The sequence below is a fragment of the Panicum virgatum genome, chromosome 9N (assembly GCF_016808335.1).
Source record: "Panicum virgatum strain AP13 chromosome 9N, P.virgatum_v5, whole genome shotgun sequence".
NCBI lineage: Eukaryota > Viridiplantae > Streptophyta > Magnoliopsida > Poales > Poaceae > Panicum > Panicum virgatum.
The window spans coordinates 21,840,574-21,861,147 of record NC_053153.1 but is presented as its reverse complement, the minus strand read 5'-3'; the positions used below and the strand labels follow the sequence as shown (position 1 = coordinate 21,861,147).

Sequence of the window (20,574 nt, the reverse complement as noted above, 5' to 3'; positions counted from 1 at the left end):
TGTCCAAATTTGAGGTGCATACGAGTTCGAAAATATAGTGAGTTACTCAAACCTCAAAGTTTCACTTGAGGTATAAGAAATTATATGAGAGATGTATCCTTTTATGAACAATATATGGTCCAACTTTACTAAATCTATTTAAATTTTTTATGGAAAGATTATGGACCACAAATATGTTATCATGTTATTTTTTAGAATTTTTAACCAAATTTAGAAATTGTTGCAATTATTATGTGGTAATATGGAGAAAGAACTTTGAATTGTCCATAGAAGACAATTGAATTTTTCATCTATATTCAAGGCATTGGTTACAACTTATATGTAGTGTAGTATATATGAAAAATATATTAATATATATAAGACTATTATTTTCATTTGTTACTTAACAAGGATGCTTTAATTAGTTGGAAATAAAATTAAATGGACAAAGAAATCGGAGATTGGGCCATTTCTAGGCTGGCATCACGGCCCAAATTATCTTGTCCATCCATCCTTGATCCAACGGTTTAGATTGCTGCCTTGTTGTATAAAATTACCTCCCACTACTGCAAACCCTAGCCCCTCCTCCACCCGCCACCCCCTCTCCCTTCTCTTCCCGACCTTGCCGTCGCCGGAGCGGACGGCCGGACGAGCGCGCAACAGTGAGGATGGCGGCGGCAGCAGTGATGATATATGTATATACGCACATTAGGTTCATGCTACTAATTAATACCTACAATTCTTGCTTGGGAGCTAATTAACAAGCCACGATGCCATTCAGATCCATCAGGTGATGCATTGCAGGTCCTTTAGTTCTATTTATTATTGTTTTGTCTCCTTTTAATTCTGTACGCTGCACATGTGTTAACACTTTTTTCAGATGGGATGTGATGTGGTATGCTAGAACATCAGCACACTTGATAGTAGCTGCCTTGTTATTTTCTTTCAAGCCAGCAACTAGATTACTTCTGTTATTTTCTTTGCAGCTTTGTTTCTGCAATTAAACCACTTGTTGAACTCGTTACAAATTTATGTTAGTGCAGTCCAGTTTGAGATTCAGAATACTAATCCTCATTTTGCTGCATATCGTTTAATGGATCTTTGATTTTTTATTTGCATTTTTATTATCTATTTTCACATAGCATTTTTAGTCCAGAATTGCATTACACTATTTTGCCTAAGGCAACCATGCTTATCTAAGTGTCATTCACAAGCAGGCAACGAGTTCATCTCATGTTGGCTCGGAGTCCACTAACAACATGGATGTTAATGGCCACAATGGTGAGAATCTTGGCGGCACAAACATTGATAACATTCATGGCAGCAACCAACAATGTGGAAACAATGAATTGTCTGATGATGCAGCTTGATTAGAGTGAAAGCAATGCATGGTCTGATGGTGCAGCTTCATCTTCTGATGAATGACAGCTCACAGTTCAACTTTTGCAGTGCTGCGCCTATATATGCATTCATGCACTTTGGTAGATTGGTAGTATAACTCTAGATAGTATTATTATGCTAGAAGTTTATGGGTTTGGTGGGATGCTTATTTTGCTAATTATGTACGGGTTGATGCCAACAACATTTGGACATGATGTCATGATATCTATGTAATGGTAAATGTGGATTTTATGTGCCATTCGATTATGAATTCTTATGAACAATGTCGTCTCGCATTAAATATATATGCATTTTGATTTTCTCTGATGACTGAATGATTAATTTTCCTGATGGCTGGTATTAAATATATCATTTCAATTTCCCTGTCAGCTAAATGATGACAGGAAAATGTAAATAAACAGCCATTAGAAAATAATTACCCTGTCGGTAAGAGAATGGACAGGAAAAATACCAATTTTCCTGATGGTGCTATGTACACAAGGAAATTGCTTTTCCCTGGGTGTGTTAATAATATCCCACTGGGTTTTTGTCGACAGGAAAATGAAGGTCAGGTCTAGTGGCTTGGCATTTTCGTGACGAAGGCCCACCGACAGGGAAATTCTAAAAACTCTCAGGAAAAAAAAATCGACGGGCAAATTAATATTTCCCTGTCGTTTTATCCCTGGCGGTTATTCCCTGTTGGTGTACACACAGGGAAATTATTTTTCAATTTCCCTGTCGGTATTTTGTATTTCCCTGTAGGTATGTGCACCCTCAGGGAAATTCCGGTTTCCAGTAGTGGGTCAATCTCATGGCAATATACGTATTTCCTTACCGGGCAAACTTGTAATTATTTTTTCATTGTGTAATCTTTTTAGGTCATATCAAATTAGTAAATGAAGCTGTAGTGTTTTGTATTCCCATAGTATGTTATTTTTTCCTTTTTTTCTATTGAATTATGTATGTTGAAAGAACATCTAGGCCTGATTTGTGGATTTTGGTTAATTAATAACGTACGCTTGTGGTACTAATGTTATTATTGAGAATTATAAGCCTCTTCATCTTGGCTTTAGGGGTGAGGATGCTCCACCTTCATCTAGCCACCATGGATATTCTAGTTCAGCTCCTCGTGTGGAAGATCCAAGGCCGAGTGCTCCATCTTATGCACCTAGCTCCTCTCGCCATCCATCGTGGTGGAAGTGGCTCCATGGTCAAAAGAGTTCTTCAAAGCATCTTTTGCATGTGCAAGACCATGGTCAAGGAGGTGAACGAGAAGCAGTACAAAAAAGGTCCATGAACCTTGGAAAATTGATCGATCTACTTTTGGTTGCGGATTGAGTAGCCGTTTGCACTTTCTGTAAGATTTCCGGAGTCTCCGGACATTTCTTTGGAAACCTGCTACGCCTGGCAGCAGTTGTTCGAGGTCCTGGCCTTGTCTTAATTATTTCTATGCACGGTGTTTCTGGTGATAACCATAGAATGGACAAATACTGTACATGGCATGTTTGCTTAAGTGCTTATCTTTTGGTAGTCTTGCTTTCTCATCTTCCTTAAGTTGTCGTGTTCCTCTAAGCTATGATTGTGTCATAGATATGGTGGTTTGATTTCAGTTCAAAAGCAGAATGATGCCTGATTCAGGACATGTTCGTTTATTGTCTACCTTGCTTGATTACCGTCAGTAATTCCTGGGTGGCTGATTCAGAACTTGTTCTTTCCAAAAATGCCATAGCTAACACAGTGGATTGGTGGGAGCTTTCTAACCGATGCTGACGCGCTTCCGCCATTGATGCCGTTCAGAAGATTTGTGCTTGACCTGCAACGCCTTCATCCTGCTGTTCAGAATGCTAACTGCCTAGTGCTATACATGGCGTATTAGGTATATGCTACTGTAGTTCAGTATTCCTTTCTATTTTCCTTTTGAGGGCTTAGTTCAGTATTCTTTCTTAGGTATGTCTTGTTGCAGGAGACTCTGAAAGTACACAAAATATGACCATGTATACTGCAGTGCGTGCTTATTGCCTAATTAGACAAGAAAGAAATGGGCTATAGGCAGTGCTCAACTCCAATGGTTTCCTTGCTGATTTGGAACACAGTTACACAGGCTAAAAACCTCGCTGCTTGTTCATCGACTCCGATCGTTGTCCGCCCAACACAGGTCCAGCAACCTGGCCCAAACGAGCCTGGGTTGTCTCCGGTGTCCGGCCTGGCACGGCCGCGATCGCGAGCGAGCTCAGGCTCAGCAGACGGGAGAAAGCCGTGGGGTGCGGTCGGATCCCGGCGACGCCAATTTCTCCGCGAGCAGAGCCGGAGCGCCACGGGCTCACGGCTTTGCGGCGGACCCAACGAGAAGATCCCACGTGGCCTCGTCTCCTCCTCGGCTCCGCGCCGCTCCTCCCTCCCGCTCCCACCGGCCACCGTCCCGCGCCCGGGGCCCCCGCCCTTCGGCCACCATGCCCGCCGCCGCGTGCCCCGCGCCCGCCCGCCTCCTCCTCCTCCCCCTCCCGCTCCCTTCCCCTCCCCGCTTCCCACCCCTCGCCTCCGCCCGCAGCCGCCTCCGCGCCCTCGCCCCCGGCCCCGCCCGCCGCCCCTCCGCCGTCCGCGCGCGCCGCGAGTCCTCTCCGCCCTCCCCTCCCGCCCCGGTCCCCGCGGATTCGCTGGACTGCGTCGGCACGGGCTCCGACGTCGAGTGCTTCGTCGACGCCGGCGCCGAGGACGCCGCCCCCCTCCTGAAGGCCGGCGATGGGGAGGGCGACGCGGCGGCCCCGGCCTCCCCCGCGGCCGCGGGGAAGGAGCTCTGGGAGTGGGCGTCCCTGGTGTCGCCCTTCTTCTTCTGGGGCACGACCATGGTGGCCATGAAGGGGGTCATCCCCCGGACGGGGCCCTTCTTCGTCGCCGCGCTGCGCCTGCTCCCGGCCGGCGCGCTGCTCGTCGCCTTCGCCGCCGCGCGCGGCAGGAAGCAGCCCTCCGGCTGGGACGCCTGGCTCGCCGTCGCCGCGTTCGGGCTCATCGACGCCGCCTGCTTCCAGGTGCCAACACTGCAGCCAGCGCGCATGATTTTTTTACTCCTGAAAGGCGTGCGTGGCCTCTGAGAGTGGGGCGGTGTGTGCGGTTCTGGAATCAAGCCGTGTCTTTTCTTCCTTGCCTTCGCAGGGCTTCCTCGCGGAGGGATTGCAGAAGACGTCGGCTGGACTCGGGAGTGTAAGACGAAATCCTGTTCATCAACTCCTCAAGCAAGCACTAGGCTTGTCCGCTGTAAGGCGAACTGAGCTGGCGGCACTTACGGAACGGAACTGAAATCTCCATTGCAGGTCATCATCGACTCGCAGCCACTGACAGTTGCTGTCCTCGCATCACTGCTCTTTGGAGAGTCGATCGGCGCGATAGGTGTTGGAGGACTCGTGCTGGGTGTCGTTGGTCTCTTGCTTCTTGAGGTTTGCCTTCTGCCAACGCTGAGTTCAAACTTTTCATATGCAGTGTTGACTGTAGAGGTTAGCAATCTTGAGACCCGAATGCTGATTATGGTAACAAGTTACATTATTGATATATAAAAATTTCTCCGTATCAAAATGCACGCTCATATCTATTAAAGCGAAAGTTTATGCAGTATTGAGTGCTCTTTACTCATGCAACATTTTGGACCACACCTACCTAACTGATTTTTAAAACCTGTAATCGTGCTTAAAACAATTGTCTCCGGCAAATATATAGTAAGCATTGTGCAGCATCTGTAAAATGTTGGAAAGTGGTTTCTGGCCATTTTGAAATTTTATGAAATTCAGACCACATCACCAGTTCACCACGAATGCCAAGATATAGCATTTTTCTTCAAATAATTTGATTCTATTTGTGGATTGGTGTGTAGCACTGTATCTATGTTTTTTGTCCCCTGCATTTTCGCCTTTCATCATTTTCTCCCGGATTTTTGCTAGGTTCCAGCATTGTCAGTTGAAGGAAATGACACAACAATCTGGGGAAGTGGAGAATGGTTGATGTTCCTCTCAGCTCAAAGCATGGCAGTTGGAACTATCATGGTCCGCTGGGTGTCAAAGTACTCTGATCCAATTATGGCAACAGGATGGGTATGTTATCCACAGATGAATAACCAGTGCATATTATATCTTATTTTGTGTCACATGCGCCAAAGCTCAACTATCGCTATTGTTTCTGTTGCTTCGAGTCTGCCTTTTTTAGGGACTATTTTAGCAGCTGATTTGGTAGTTTATTCCACGGATGCAATGTATATACCTTTGGTGTTACTATTATTGCAGAGCTTATTGCATGTTTCTGATAACATTAATCATGCAGTGTAGTGGATAACAGATACATAGATTGTAACTTATAATTACATTTGTTGGAGTCCTTAAATTAAATATACCTATGCCTTCTAATTTGATCAATGGTTCCATCAGAATGAAAATGTTACCCTTACCGTAGCTTCTTGCAACTTTCACCTTTTCGAGGGGCAATATTACATCATTATTAAATGCTAACGTCCAAACTACAACAGCACATGATTATAGGTGGGCTTCCTCTGCTGGTTATATCTGTTCTGAACCATGATCCTGCTCTGAGTGGACATATTCAAGACCTTACATGGAGCGACATATTAGCACTTGGCTATACATCTATATTTGGCAGTGCTGTCAGCTATGGTGTATACTTCTACAATGCTACTAGAGGTGCGATTGCTTCCTAGTTCCTACTAATCCAATGATGTTATGAGATGCTGGTACCCTATCCACTCTGAGAGGTGTTCCGTATAACTAGTTCTTTCTCACTTTTTTTCAGGTAGCTTAACCACACTTAGTTCTCTCACTTTCTTGACCCCCATGTTTGCATCCATATTCGGGTAAGGTCCTTCAGAATATGTTATGCCTACCCAACTTGGCTGGGACTGAAAGGCTTTGTTGTTATATCGTCAAGGTTATGCTACCTGCTTTTTACGACCGTAAAACTATGTCGTTCTCTTGACCGGTGCCTTTTGCTACCTACTTCTTGTTCAGGTACCTCTACCTCGGCGAGACCTTCTCATCTGTACAGATTGGTGGTGCACTTCTCACATTGGTTGCCATCTACATGGTTAACTACAAAAGCATTGTAGGCGAGAAGTAAGAGGTTATCTGCATAGTCATGCCGGTGTCTATCGCATACAGGCGATTGGCTGCTGCATGCAGCACCTATAATCACTCGTTGGAGCTAGACAGGAATCTGAAGACTAGAATTGCAGGGAGAACTATACAGGTTGGAGAGAGATGCGCTCCATTGCAGGTTTAGATTGAAACGGCAGTATAATTTGGAGCAAAACCAAACAGGTCCTGTCAGCTCCGTCAACATGATTAGATTGCCTGGTTGGGTTTGGGTCCTCGCACAGTCGCACACTTCTGGGTTAGCAAGGACAAAGCAGTAATCTTTTTCTCTGTTTGCACATCGCACGCCTATTTGGGGCAGAGAAAAATTAGGATTCAAGCTGTAGTTGCTAAGCATTATCAGCTAGGGGGGAGTCCACCCGGTTGTACGTAGAGGAAATTCCCTATTTGAATGAGTGGTTCCTTCTTTGGGCCTCAAAATTTTTCTATTCCCTATTTGACACTGAGTTAAAGTTTTGTTTCCCTTTTCGACACTGCTGTTCGTTCCGTCAGTTAAGTGACGTGAACAATAACTAGTGGATGCTTATAATATCTTTTTTTAACCAAAACGACATACAAATCATCTCCAAAAATCATGAAACTTTTTATAGGTATACAAGAGATGGAAATGAACCTATTTTGCATAAAAAAAAGATATTGAGCATTTTAAATGTTAAAAAAAGATGCAAGAGTGTGTTACAAGGACTAAAATGTAAAAGTTTAATAGAGTAAAAGATGAGAACAGAGAAGGGATCGGAATCAGGATCCAGAATTTTCCCATCCTCTTGAGCTTCATGGCTACTGTTCATCTCTAACCCTACTCCAAAAATCCACTGAAATCCACCGATTATTCTCCAAGATATTCACATCCGAAATGGCTCCATTGCACCAAACAGTATGCACTGTATATCTGCCATGTTGAACTGCCATTTATTTTGGGGTTCCCACGAAGGAAGCTATGTAATTGTCTTACTGTTTTAGGCTATTTCAAGCACGAATTAATAATACAGCAATCAAAGTTAAAACAGGTGGATACAGCTGCCTGACTGTAGAAGAGAATGAATTTGTCATAAACAGATTCAGGTCCAACTGGAGTCTGCGCAAGCAGTTTCATCATGGTCTGACGTTCTCTAGGGCACTAAACTTCACAAGGCAACAGCTACAATATGGATCCAACCACAACATTGGATACCAGATTAGTTGCAAAACCTTTGTACAGATCAGTTACATCTTCTGCCGAAGAACAAGAAACAGAAAACCATTCAAGTCCTGACATGTTTGGTTTTCAGTGCAATAAACTCAAGCAGTATGAACACTATCTTGCGATTGTTAAGACTGGATTTTACCAGAGCACTGTATTGTAAACGTTTTGCTACCGTTGTTGGTGGTGTAAGTAATTTTAGTACTTTCAAGTTTGCACCGATGTGATTCTTTGCAAGCTACTCCGGATCAGCGCTTCACATGGGGTGACTGATGAAGAAGTTGAAGTCATGGTGTTGGACTCCAAGCTGCTTCAGCCAGGAGTCTGCCGCAGTAAAGAGGAAGTCCATCTTTCTGTAGTCTCCAGCCATGGGGTTGGTCCAGAGAGAACCCTGTATCTTGTGTGCTGCAAGGCCAAATGGAGGTAGTGATACCGTGTTGCTCCTTTTATCCATATGGCCATTTTGTTTCCCATTGGCGATTGGATAGCAACCACTGTTGATCATGGTCTCAAGCGTGTGATCTGTGGACAAGAAACATAATACAGGTTATGGTGGATCGAAAACAGTACTAAGGTCATCACTGGTGCAGCTGTGATTAAGTATACAGTATCTGATATTTCTCGAGAAGTCAAGATTTAACATGCAAATCGCTATCAAGCTCAAAGATCTGGCTTGATTTGGACTCTAAAATCTTTTTTTTCCCCTCTCCTGAAGTGGACAGCTGTTGTGCCTAGGTGCTTTGCACATATTGCAATCCAAGCAAGCTTGCTACAAAGATGTGTCTTCTTCCATGCTATAACATTCATATTTTAAGTCTTTAAGAAGCAACCTCATGTCTAAGAATAAGCAATAAAGCCATGACACATGACAATACAGTTTTTTTCCTCCTCTTTACTGGGCAAAGAGATGCTGCCACCAACCTTTTATTAAGTGGTTTCCTTAACCATACACAAAGACTTTTGGAACCAAAGTTGACGATTTAGATGCAAAATAGTAAGCCAAGCAAACCCTTAAAGGAAACTCTCATACTCTTGTAAGCTAAGCCATCAACTGATGTTAAAATAGCTTGGGATACTGACTGGTATGCAATAAAAAGCACATCACTAGAATATATGATATGCATCTTTCGAGATATAGAAATGTTTCAGTTGCACCTTCTCCAAATATACAATTCATTCCTTGAAAACTAAAGACCACTCAATTAACCAGCCTCTACAGTATAAGAACATAATTCGATGACCCATAGAATTCTACAGTTAACTAGTTAAGACATTATACATACTCTGTTCTTGTGCATGATAGTAATGTTGTTATGCATATAACGTGATATGACAAAAATGAATCTTTGACAAAAATGATAACTTTTGCATTCATTAAGCCCTAACATTTGATATGTGAATAAGTGCTAATTCACGATAGAACAGAAGTACTGGACGGGTACATGTTTATAAGAACCCCGCGTAAGAGGAAAAGAGCTGCCACTATATTCTGTTGTCATGCTCTTCCAGGCACAACACTAGTGTTCTTTGAATCAGAAGCCTACACCTACGTCCTAAATAACACTATGGGAAATAAACTAAAGGCCCAAAGGTATGAAGTTTTTTTATATTGATATTAATTAATATCATCAATAATAATGTTTGTGCAGCATTGGTATAGAAGCCTATTGAAGTAATGAAATCCTTTTGCTATGAAAATTGATCAGAATGGTAAAAAGCACTCCCCGAAATGTAACAGAACATACCTTGAAACGAGGAGGAAATGGTATGGTAAGTTAAGAAGCAAGCAGATAGGTCCTTCACATTACGCTGGTAAGGAATGTGGTAGATAGGATACCTAGTTAAAGTAGCAGACGTGAATGACAATAGTGACCACTTTTAACACTGAAAACAAAAACAAACAAGGATCGACTTCGGACCTAGAAACAACAGCTACTACCTAAGCACTCAAATCTATCATCAAACTGCTAAGGCACAGATTGAGTGTGGCGCAAGTGCAAGTGCTTCAATCTAGAAAACCATTTGCAACAAGGAAAGCAGACAAGGATGGCACTGTTTTATAAAAATTCTAGATAATAGGACTGTCATTTTTGTGCTGTTCATTATAAAAAAAATAATCTGCCACTTTTCATTCTTTCAAAAGATCATAAGCAGCGGATATAAATTTGATCATACCAGGCAACTGCCATCCAGCTAACAGGCGAAAGGTCAGAACTCTTCAGAGATGTCAACCCAGGAAAGCCCTGGGATAGTTCATAAACCTAGAAAGGGCGATGATCATAAAAGAACTGCAATTCGTAAAAGAGCAGAGATAAACTCACAGCTAGGCCATAGAAGTTTACCTTGTCAATGAGAGGGGCCCTTCCATAAGGTGAACCTACTTCAAAGAACTCGAAGTACAAGTGCCCTGGACGCTTCCTATTGACCCCTAATAAATCGCAGCTGAACAATGATTCGTCAGACGTCGAACTCCAGGATCTTGACATCTTCTCATTGTCCTCATCATCGCTCCACAAATCCATGCCATTATCTTCACCAAAACTCCTACATTTAACAGAGAATTAGATTGGCCTACAGCTCAAAATCATCTTGAACTCGAAATTTCAGCATTAATAAGGATTTCTTTTCATACCTAGATGCAGTCAAGACCTTGTTGGTGTATAGCTGTATCCCTGATAGGTAGGGAACATAGTACTGAACTACTTTCTCCCCTTCTGGGAGCTGCACCGCAACTCCTGCGCCGTAAGCGCTCCACTCATAGTATTGCTCCCAGAGGTCTGCAAGATTGAAGTACTCCATGCTGTCCATCTCAGCATGGTGCCAAGCATCGGTCGACAACCGTCCATTCGTCTGGATCAAAATGAACAGCGTCTCACTTTCAGAGAGGACGATGATTAATATGCCTACAGTAGCTAGCGACCCTAATACGATCCATCACCCAAGAGCATTAATAAAACAGTTGAAGTAGGCAGGATTGGCATAACGTGGTCGAATTCAGGATGGCAGGAATCGCCACAGCTGCATCACAATTCCCCAGCTAGTAAAACATGGTATGGTACCGTCCTCGTAATTAAGAAAAAGCAGTACTAGCAATACTGCATCGAATAATTTGAGATGGATATTTGCCATCAGAAGACGCGGAAAGATGCATCAAGTAAAAAGACAAGCTGTAACGAGTAAAAGAAAGCCCATCTTCACCCCCCCCCCCCCCCCCCCCCCCACCACACTAAGCGGTGCACAGAAACGAGTAAATGACAAATCCGAAACTCCCGAGACGCCGCAGATCGACCAGGCCATGGCGGCGGCGGCCAGAGACCGGCGAGAACATCGAAGGCGAGAACGTGACGGGGAGCAATTGCGTCACCTTGGGGAGAATGTGCGTCTCCACGGTTGGGGTGGTGCAGTCCAAGAAGCACTGCAGGTTGGACGGCGGCATCCCCTCCTCCTCCACCCACTGCCCGCCCATGGCCCCCTCCCTGCCCTCGCCTCTCCACACGGCCCTTCTCCCCCTCTCTCACTCCAGCCACCCCACAACAATTCGCGGCGCACCAAATCGCCCGGGCAGACCAAGAAGAGCCCCCCCAAGAAACCGAACCGCAGGAGGAATCCAACCGAAAATCCTCCACCACTCTGCACCTCTGCGCTGCTCTGCGGGAACCGAGGCCGTGCGCCGGGGGAGATTGAAGCGCGGAGGAGGAAGAGGACGGGACTTTTTGTTTGGACTGCGGTCTGCGAAGGAAGGGAAGCGCAGGAGGAGGAAGAGCGGGGGTATGAATGAAACCGGCTTCGGTTTGCTTTGCTTTGCTGCGTGTCCTTCTCTCCCTTTGCCTTGTCGGGCTCCAAAGCAAACGCTCTCCTCGCAATCCCATCCCCACGTCACGTACCGGGAGGGGAGGCCCGGTCCGCATCCTGGAATGGACCCGGTAGCCTGCGCCCAGGGTTTTTTTTACCAACCGGGACACCCCAAACTGGAGCACTCCGGTTCCGGTAAACCGGATCGGTTTCACCGGAAACCGGTCAAATCCCAGTGCAAATTCAAATCGTCCGGCGCATTTGGGAATCGGCCGGTTTGACTGGTAACCGGCCAAATTCAAATTTTTTTCTTTTTTTGTTTAAATTCAAATGCCCGCAAAATATACTAAATGAATGTTTGTATAATATGTTTTAGTCTAAATGAATCCTCCAATCCTTTTTTGTACTACTTTTACATTGTATTTGTATACTTTTGTATGCACGTTTTTTTATTTAACTTCAAATCCCCGCAAACTATACTAAATGAACGAATTTTTGAGAAAATTTGACACCATTAAATTCGTCGCACCTTGAAGTATTTTTATGATTTTTTTGAAATTTTTTTATTTTTTTAAATTTAAATTTAAATTTTGAATTTGGGCCGGTTTGGTACCGGCCCAAACCGGAACCAGACCGGTTCCCACCGGTTAGGTAAACCCTGCCTGCGCCCCGGACCCGGTATGATTCTGATTCCTTCAGCGGCTTGGGAATTGGGACAAGAGTACACTTGGGAGTTGGGAGTCTATGGGTATTGTGTTATTTAAGCTCCTATACCATGCCTTCTTTGAAGAAGCCATTTATGGTAGTGATGGTTATCTTGGATTTGCCAATAGATGGTAACTTTTAAAACTTTTTCCCTGAAAATGTATTGAAATCCTAAGGAAATTGTCCATACTGCTTCGAAGAAACACAGTTGTACTTTGCGTAGATTAAAATTTTTCCTATATATCAGACTCTCTTGCCTTCTCAGAAACCACTGGGTTTGATGAGTCATGGTTCCAAAGGGCTATGGTTAGAGATAAGATCGATATTATTCGTTCTACCTTGGATGTGTGCTGACGTGGTGTGTATGTACATCGATCTGTGTGCATCTTTTCTTATGGTAGTAGCTAGGAACGAAAATTGTTTGTTTTGTCTACAACGATCAATACATGATGGCTAAAAGACACTGGTGCATGATCTCTTTTGTATTTTGGATGAATCTACAGAATTTATACTTAGTGGACATTAACGTGGAAATCATTTTCATCACAAGGAAAACGTGTGGCTAGCTAGGCAAAATGCACAAGCAAAGAGACGTTCTCCTCTTACCGTGCCCTACAAATTTCACAAGAAAACTGAAGGAAAAGAGACATCCTTATCTCCATATCCTCCTGTTGTACAAATCCAATAACCTGTTGCTGTAACTTGCAACGGTAAAATCGTATATATCAGTTAATTATTGCTTTCCAGCTTTGACTCGATGTCACCAAGTCATGCCCCCGGGCCCACTCGCTGTCCAAAGAAAGGAGCCACTCAGCCGAATGCAAAAAAAGGCATAAATACATGCTAATTTTTGTGCCCGATAGCCTGTTAATTAATTGACATACTTCCAACTTTGCCACACTGCTTCGATGTGTCCAGTTTTGCAAGCCATGACTTCCCTGCATCACACACTTGGCTTTTTTTTTTGCAAAACATCCGCATACAAGTATGCAATCACATTTTTTTTTCTGAAAAGTTGCTTGGCCTTTTTGCAACTAACTGGCAAGGGATTCCCCCGTTTCCTTGACCTTTTTTCTCTTGCAGGTTGGAACGCTACTTTAGGCTTTTGTAGGGATGTTTCATCCCAAGCGCACGCACTCTTTTGTTGCTTCAGTGACTCTTTTGGCTTAAGTATCAGATGAGTAGGAAGTTTAAGCAATCATGGTCCGTGCCTATTGGCTGAGAGTACCAAGGACCCATGCGAGAAAACAATTTTTTCTGGACCCAAGACTTGTATTTTTGGTTGTAGTTGCACAATTGCATCTATATTTTACGAAAGGAAATTGTATTTTTTGTGGATATGTAGGTGTAGAATTTATTAATAAGAGATTTGCATTAAGCAATTCCGTGGCTATAAATGCACATGTGGATGCAGGTAACTATATATAAATGTCGAAAATGCAATTCGTGAACACGAGTTATCCACGGTAGTATCAAACAAACTAAACTAGGTGTCAATTATGCCCATATTGTGCGAACTTTTTTCTTGTATACAAAATAGGGAAGCTTATTTGGCAGTTATATTACTTAGTAAAAAGGGTGAAAACGTGATCCTAAAAAAACCACCAAGGTGTGTGCAATAGCTAAACAGTCCCCGCACCACAAAGCAACAGCATGTTCCCCAGCACCCACCATTGGCATGCTGAGTTGGCCCCAAGCTGAGGCTGCTATCCTCCACCAAAGGTCGAGAACAATTAGCTGTCCTGACCACAAATTCGATGGAATTTCTTGGCTGCATGCCTGGTTTGGCAGTGGGCACTGCATGAGGCTCCTAATTGGCAGTTGGCAGTTGGCACACTGGCTCTTCCAGTGCCATTTCCATGCCGGAACCTGAGCCTTGCCCTGTACCAATGCAAGCCAAATGACAAGAAAACACTGTTGCCAAAAGTTTTTGTGTGGAAGTCAAGAGGCTCTGGCCCACCCAGTTGATCCTCCCAAGCGTGGCCTGACGTGACGGGGGAAAGGGTATCTTCACTGGGGATCACAGGTTTGGTTTCCTTGAGGAACCCTTTGATCCTCAAGACAAAACCATATTCGTTGTAGCCTCTAGTATGCTACGCTACTGGGAAAAAGATGCCGTCCACAATAATTTGAGTGTGGTAGGAGTAGCGGCATCTTTATTCGCGTGCCCTCCATTGCCCCATGTTAGAGGCGGAGCCAGCAAAAAGTTTTAGGTGGGGCAGGACGGCAGTGGGCCGCCGGCGGGGCGCAGCAGACGGGCACGGCAGGCGGGTTCCCGGCGGCCGGCGGGGCGCGACAGACAGGCACGGCAGGTGGTTCCCGGCGGCTAGCTGAGGCAGCTACCCCACCGTGCGGTATGGGTGGCTCCGCGGCCCATGTCAGGGCATTGGAGAGTCCTTTTCTGTGAAAGCTTGCTTGGGGGATTGGCTTAATGGTGTCGGCCTTCATTAGTGGAGGAAGACAAACATCTGAGAATGCTAGTAATGAGGAATCTTGATAATGCGAACATAGTATGTGCCATGATTCATGAAAATTTCGTAGACATTGATAGGCTCTGTTATGGAGGCTTTAATATCTGCAGAAACTATACGTGTGTGGGAGATCATAATTTTATTAGGCTCTTTTACGCCTCGTTTTAAGAAAAGAAAATTAATTCATATTCAGAAAAAAAGGACCCTGCACGTTTAAACCGGGCCAAGGCCCAAGGCGTTATCATGTAGATTAAGGTTACGCTTATTTCGGATTATAGGTGAAAGGTTCACAATTTGGTAATGGCTTAAGCGTATACTCCTTGCCTTTGAACATTTCACGTTGGGACAGAGGTTATTTCTCATTTAATGTGTAGTAGCTTTTAGCGAGTATTTTTTTTGTTCTGATATATTCACAAAATATCATACAACTATGATAACATAATAAACTCCTACCCTCACAAAATCTAAGCAATATTTTTGTCTTTTTAGTCCAAGTATATCGATAGCTGAAGTTTACAAAAGTTTGACCTACCTGAACCGTAAACAAATAGCCAGGTTTCCATGCATAGCCGGAGGGAATGCCCTACGACTATTCCAAGTCAAGTCCAAGATCAAGCTGTCGCCATTTGTATCCTTTCTTTTTCTGCAGGGATATAGTAGTAGCATTTTGATCTTGGACTTTCTGCCTAACTTTAAATTAAGTATCTATCCAAACCGTTACCCCGTGCAGCACCCCAGATTTTGACTTCCTGTGTTGGATCGATCGCCATGGAATTCCGCGCGCATTGACAGCAAGCATCCGATGCCCTTCGCCCACGATAAATTCTCGTCGACAAAATTGACCTTCGGAGCTGGGCGGTTAGGCAGCTCAGCAGGAGGGAGCAGCCTCAGTCGGGGGAGTCTATTTATCGCTTTATGCGATTAGTTCTGTTTGTGTGGCAGAACCAGCCGGATGGGAGTCGCACAAAAAAAACAGCCGGACGGGCATGCGTGCCGCCCGCGCGCCGCGCGGGGGGTAGCGTGCGGATTGGAGGCCTATTAAGGTGCGTGAAACCTAAACGCTAATTAGTTTCCTTCCTTTCTTTCTTTTTTCTTTGTTTGTTTTTTTTTCTTGGTTTCTTTCTTCCCCTATTAACCGGGTTGTAGAGGAGGGTGCGGCAGCTGTCTTGATTCCCGTGTACTTCAAACTAAAAAATGTTCTATTTTACAAACGGGTTATCCAAATTATATTTCGATTGCACCGTTGTGTTTTTTATGATGAGATCTTCAAAACTAGACCACACTTGATTATATTTTGATGATATTTTTTAAAAACATTTTTATTTGTTTTGAAAAAATTTATATCTTGAGAATAATTTTTATCTTGTTTGAACATTTTATTTAGTTTCGGAATAATTTCTATTTTTCAGAAATTTTTTATTTTGTTTCGGAACATTTTATTTTGTTTTGAAACAATTTACATCTCTGAAATATTTTAACTCTGACGGACTTGTGCGATGGTATAATAACTAGTTGCACGAGCTATGAATAGACACCCCCCATTAACTATACGCATACCTGCCTATCACCCAGATATGAGTATCACAAACAAACCCATGATGTAGTCGCTCTCTTTTTCTTCAACCATTACTGCTCGTCCATGGATTAAATTTTTCTGCCAAAGAATCAACTTCTAATCTTTCATTGAATAAACATTTAGAAATGTTAGTAAGCATTTCATAATATTCTGAGTTTCTGAGTCATTTCAAGTTTGTTTGAAAAACATTTTCAGAGTATTCCGCAAAAATGTTTAGCAAAAATTTCCCACCAAATGTTTACCAAACACTTTAGAATGTTTCAAGAATTACATATTTGTTTAGAATGTTTACATAATGCAGAGAACATTTCAGAATGTTCCAAAAATTTCAAAAAATCTAGTTTTTAGAATGTTCCAAACATTTCAAATCGTTCCCATTATTCAAAATAGGTAGAACATTTCATCATGTTCCGATTTCTGAATACCTCGGTCCTAGAAAACTTTAGCAAACATTTCAAAATGTTACAAACAATTCAGAATGTTTCAAACATTTCTACATTGTTCCAAATATTTAAAAATACTAATTCTAAGCCATCCTGTAAAGTTCCAAACATTATAAAAATGCTACTAACAATTCAGAATGTTCCAAACATGTTCTTAGCCATTACTAAATATTTGGAACATTTCATAATGTTCCAAAATAGAAGGCGGAGGAATAGAAAAGAGTCATCAAAGAGAAAAAGTCGACACAGCTAAGTATAGGCCATCCGCTTGATAGGCCTTAACGAACCGAATAGCCGGGGAGGAGAGCTCGAAACACTTTATACGATGAGATGGGGAGGGCACAGCCGCGCGCGTTAAATAGACACGGCAGAAGCAGGGACCCACATGTCACAGGAGAGAACGGTAGCACATGCAATGACTACAAACATTTTTCAAATATGAATTCCAATACGAATACAAAAATATTGTTGTATTTTAAAATTATTTTGGAACATATAAAAATATTCCATGAAAAAATTGTTTTGAACAAAAGAAACACTAAAAAATGTAGATTGTTCCGAGAACAAAAATGAAATGTTCTCAAAACAAAATGAAAAAGTATTATGGAACATAACAAAATGAAGTGTTCCCAAAACAAATGAAGATGTTCTAAGAAAAAGTATTCTGAATTAAGAAACAATAATTGTTTTGAGAACAAAATAAAATGTTTTAAGAAAAAACATTTTGAAATAAACGTTCTGGAACAAATAAAAATATTCTATTGAAAATATGATCTAGATTTGATGAGAACATATAGGCACACCAGAAATTTTATTGGACTAATTGGTATAGAAAATATGAGTTTCATATTTGATCTTGAATTTACTCGAAATTATTCTACATATCCGGGTGATGTCTTCTGCGTGGCATCAGAAACACGCATGCATGTGTAATAATGGACCGTAATGGGCCTCCGGAGAAAAAAAAAAGACATATAACAGCAGCAAAGACTTGCAGGGGCGGGGTGGACGGGTTCTGCGACAGCTCATCACGCCCCCGCCTCAGTCACCACCAAGTTTAAGATGAAAGCGACAGCATTGGAGTGACGTGGCACGGACAAACCCCGGGTCCTAGTCAGGATGTTATGTGAAAAATAGACCTTGACAACGCCGTCCCTGTCAGCACAGCTGTCGGCCTGCAAAGTCACCGGTCACAGGCTTATTAGTGACCTATAATTTAATTTCTTGTCAATTTTGGCTACAGGGGGACAGTGGGACATCCTTTCTGCATATCCCTTTGTGGGCAATCTAGCATGCCAACACTTCATATTTAGAGAACTAGTGCTGCCGCACTGGCTAATTAGAATTAATATAAAAATAAGATCAATAATTATAATTATTTATCTCACACCCTTTTTCATCTATTAAATATTCTAACACATACTCTAATATATATATATATTATTTAGTTACAATAGATTTCATTTTGTGCACCTCCATGTGTATTCAATATATGTTTAGTTGAACCTTTTGTTTGTAAACTGGTATTCTTATCTCTACTATCATACATGAATAAATGGTGACATATGTCGTGGGTAGTATTTTTATATAAATAATATATTAATAATGATAGAAATAGTAAATTTAGAATTTTATATGGTACACTTTAATATATTATTATAATTATATAGCTTAGATTAAGATTTATGAGTAATTTAACTTGTAATAATAATGACATAATTGGATACTTTATATGCAAATTTAGGGGTATTTGTATTATTTTTATAATGGCATAGGTGGGCAATTTACACAAAGATTAGGAGATCACTTTAGATTTTTTTTATAATGGCAGATGTGGGTAATTTAGATACATATTTAGGGGGTTACTTTAGCCTATTTTCATAATGGCAGAGGTGAATAATTTATTAGAAAAGATAACAGATCCAATGGCTATTATATTTAGAGTTGTTGGATTGATGGCTGGATGTTTCTGATTTTTATGAGAATTTATAAGATTTCTTTATTTTTTCAGAGTGTCCACCTAGAATCCTAGGTGACTTCACATGAAGACTCCAAAGGAGTCTCCAATTAGTAATAGTAAGATTCGTGTGCCTTTTTGCCGTAAAGTTGTGTCGAGAGAGCCATTAGTGGAGAATGATGACGTCCATCCGGTGTCCGATCGTGGATCTTATGATTGTTTATGAAGAAAATTGGGGGCGGACTTTTGTAGTCGGCAATGGTGCGACCCTGTGACTAGGGGACTATATGAGGTGACCAATTTTATAGTAGCTTACATGCATTCTTATTCTCAATAATAAAAAAATCCCGATGATAGTTAAAACCGTAGATATAATAATACAATCATATAGAATTATATCCCTGTCTATCCTTTTATCTAGCAATAGGTAACAGGAGTTTACACGAGTAGCGCAGTGGGCCACTAGATTGATTGGTGTCGCGCTTGCACGAGGAACCGCGCTTGACCAGAAGCGGTGTGGAGCGCCTGCGCAAGAGGCCGCACTCCTAGTCGAGCGTGTGGGAGCGGAGCGGGTGGCATGGGAGCGCTGTTTGTGGGCTTGTGGCCGGCGATTTGGGGAAAATGGAGAAGGGAGATGATGTGGCCGGATCGAGGATAAGGTTGGAAAGAGATAAAAATAAAAGAATAAGATTGGATGGATCCGGCTGTCACAATATATTTTTTAAAATATAACGGTAATGATATTTAAGAGATGAGAAATTATAAATGACGCGATTGAAAAGATGATATAATTTGGATGGTATAGGATGGGTGGCTATAATTTCTAATGGCATACAAGAAACTTTCTTTTTTTTTCTTGGATGCATTGAAGGCGAAAGGAGAAAGCCAGAAAGGGACGGTTGGGCGTTCCAAAGTGGCGTTCGCCGTCTGATCTGCGAGGCCGGAAAAGATGGACGAAATCTATTCATCACGCGAGCGAGAAATCGCCGCGCTGTCACAGAAGGGGAGGAAGCTCCTGTTCTTCTTCTTGCCCGAGCTAGGGGAGGGGGTGTGCGGCCGCCATCAAGCTAGGGGAGGGGGGTGGCCGGGGAGCGGTGGTTGGTGGGCGGAGCGGCCGTCGGCGAGGTCGCCGGCGGCCGGGGTGGTGGAGGTCGCCGGCGACCTTATGATCCCGGGTTGCTGGGGGTGGGGCGGCCTTATGATCCCGAGTTGTTGGGGGTGGGGCGGCTCCATGGCCGCCGACCATAGAGGAGGGCTCGGCGGCGGCGGAGGCGGTTCGGCTGGCGGAGGGCGCGGCGGCGCGGGAGCGCCGCCGGGCGGGCGGGGCCGGACCCCCGGTGGGCGGTGCCAGCGGCGGGGGCGAGAAGAAGGCGGCGCGGCGGCGGCTGAACGGCGCAACGGCGAGCTGCCGAGCTCGGTTAGCATGGCGGTGGTGGAGGGTGGCGGCGGAGGAGCCGAGGGAGGCGGGGCAGCAAGGGCGGGGTGGGGTCCGACTCTGTCTTCTGCGATGCGATGCGCCGCCCTCGCATATGCGGGGAATAGATCCCCCGAAAAGACGAGGCAAGCGGCGGCAGAACAAGGTTGGCGGGTGGGTTCAGTAGAGTGGTGCGGTGCCCACTCCACGGCATACATGCATCATGTTCCTCATCATGGGGGTCTCCCATGAGGGCTCGCTCGTAGCATACTGTCATACCCCTGTCGCAAGTGCCCGCCAGTTTCGCAACCGTGCGCGCGCCCGCCGCCCAGACACGGCACGTGGAGACGTGGCAGCTAGCTAGGTTGGGTTTCTTTAGGTGCACTACTGCAGTGCACTTGAGCTCCCACGTCAGTCAAAGCGAGGTTCTTCCTCTGCAGTATTGTCAATTGTGGCCATGTTTAGTTTCCAAAAAATTTCTACAGCATCCATCATATCAAATTTTCAGATATATATATGGAGTATTAAAA

At 43.5% G+C, this 20,574-nt stretch overlaps 2 protein-coding genes across 2 annotated transcripts; one reads left to right on the top strand and one right to left on the bottom strand.

Annotated features, from left to right (window-relative positions):
* The first annotated feature begins 3,668 nt into the window (after nt 1-3,668).
* LOC120688065 (WAT1-related protein At3g02690, chloroplastic-like) lies at nt 3,669-6,977 on the top strand. Its single transcript, XM_039970208.1, has 7 exons — nt 3,669-4,385; nt 4,510-4,557; nt 4,668-4,790; nt 5,289-5,438; nt 5,867-6,038; nt 6,148-6,208; nt 6,363-6,977. Exons 1-7 carry the CDS (start codon nt 3,810-3,812, stop codon nt 6,469-6,471), a joined length of 1,239 nt encoding a protein of 412 aa, XP_039826142.1. The 5' UTR covers nt 3,669-3,809; the 3' UTR covers nt 6,472-6,977.
* A 551-nt stretch (nt 6,978-7,528) lies between these two features.
* Nucleotides 7,529-11,507, bottom strand: LOC120688066. The gene is made up of 6 exons (XM_039970209.1): nt 11,051-11,507; nt 10,319-10,536; nt 10,029-10,230; nt 9,862-9,947; nt 9,432-9,523; nt 7,529-8,208 (listed from the first exon to the last, which is right to left on the bottom strand). The coding sequence occupies exons 1-6, from the start codon at nt 11,150-11,152 to the stop codon at nt 7,943-7,945; spliced, it is 966 nt and encodes a 321-aa protein (XP_039826143.1). The 5' UTR covers nt 11,153-11,507; the 3' UTR covers nt 7,529-7,942.
* Nucleotides 11,508-20,574: the final 9,067 nt, after the last annotated feature.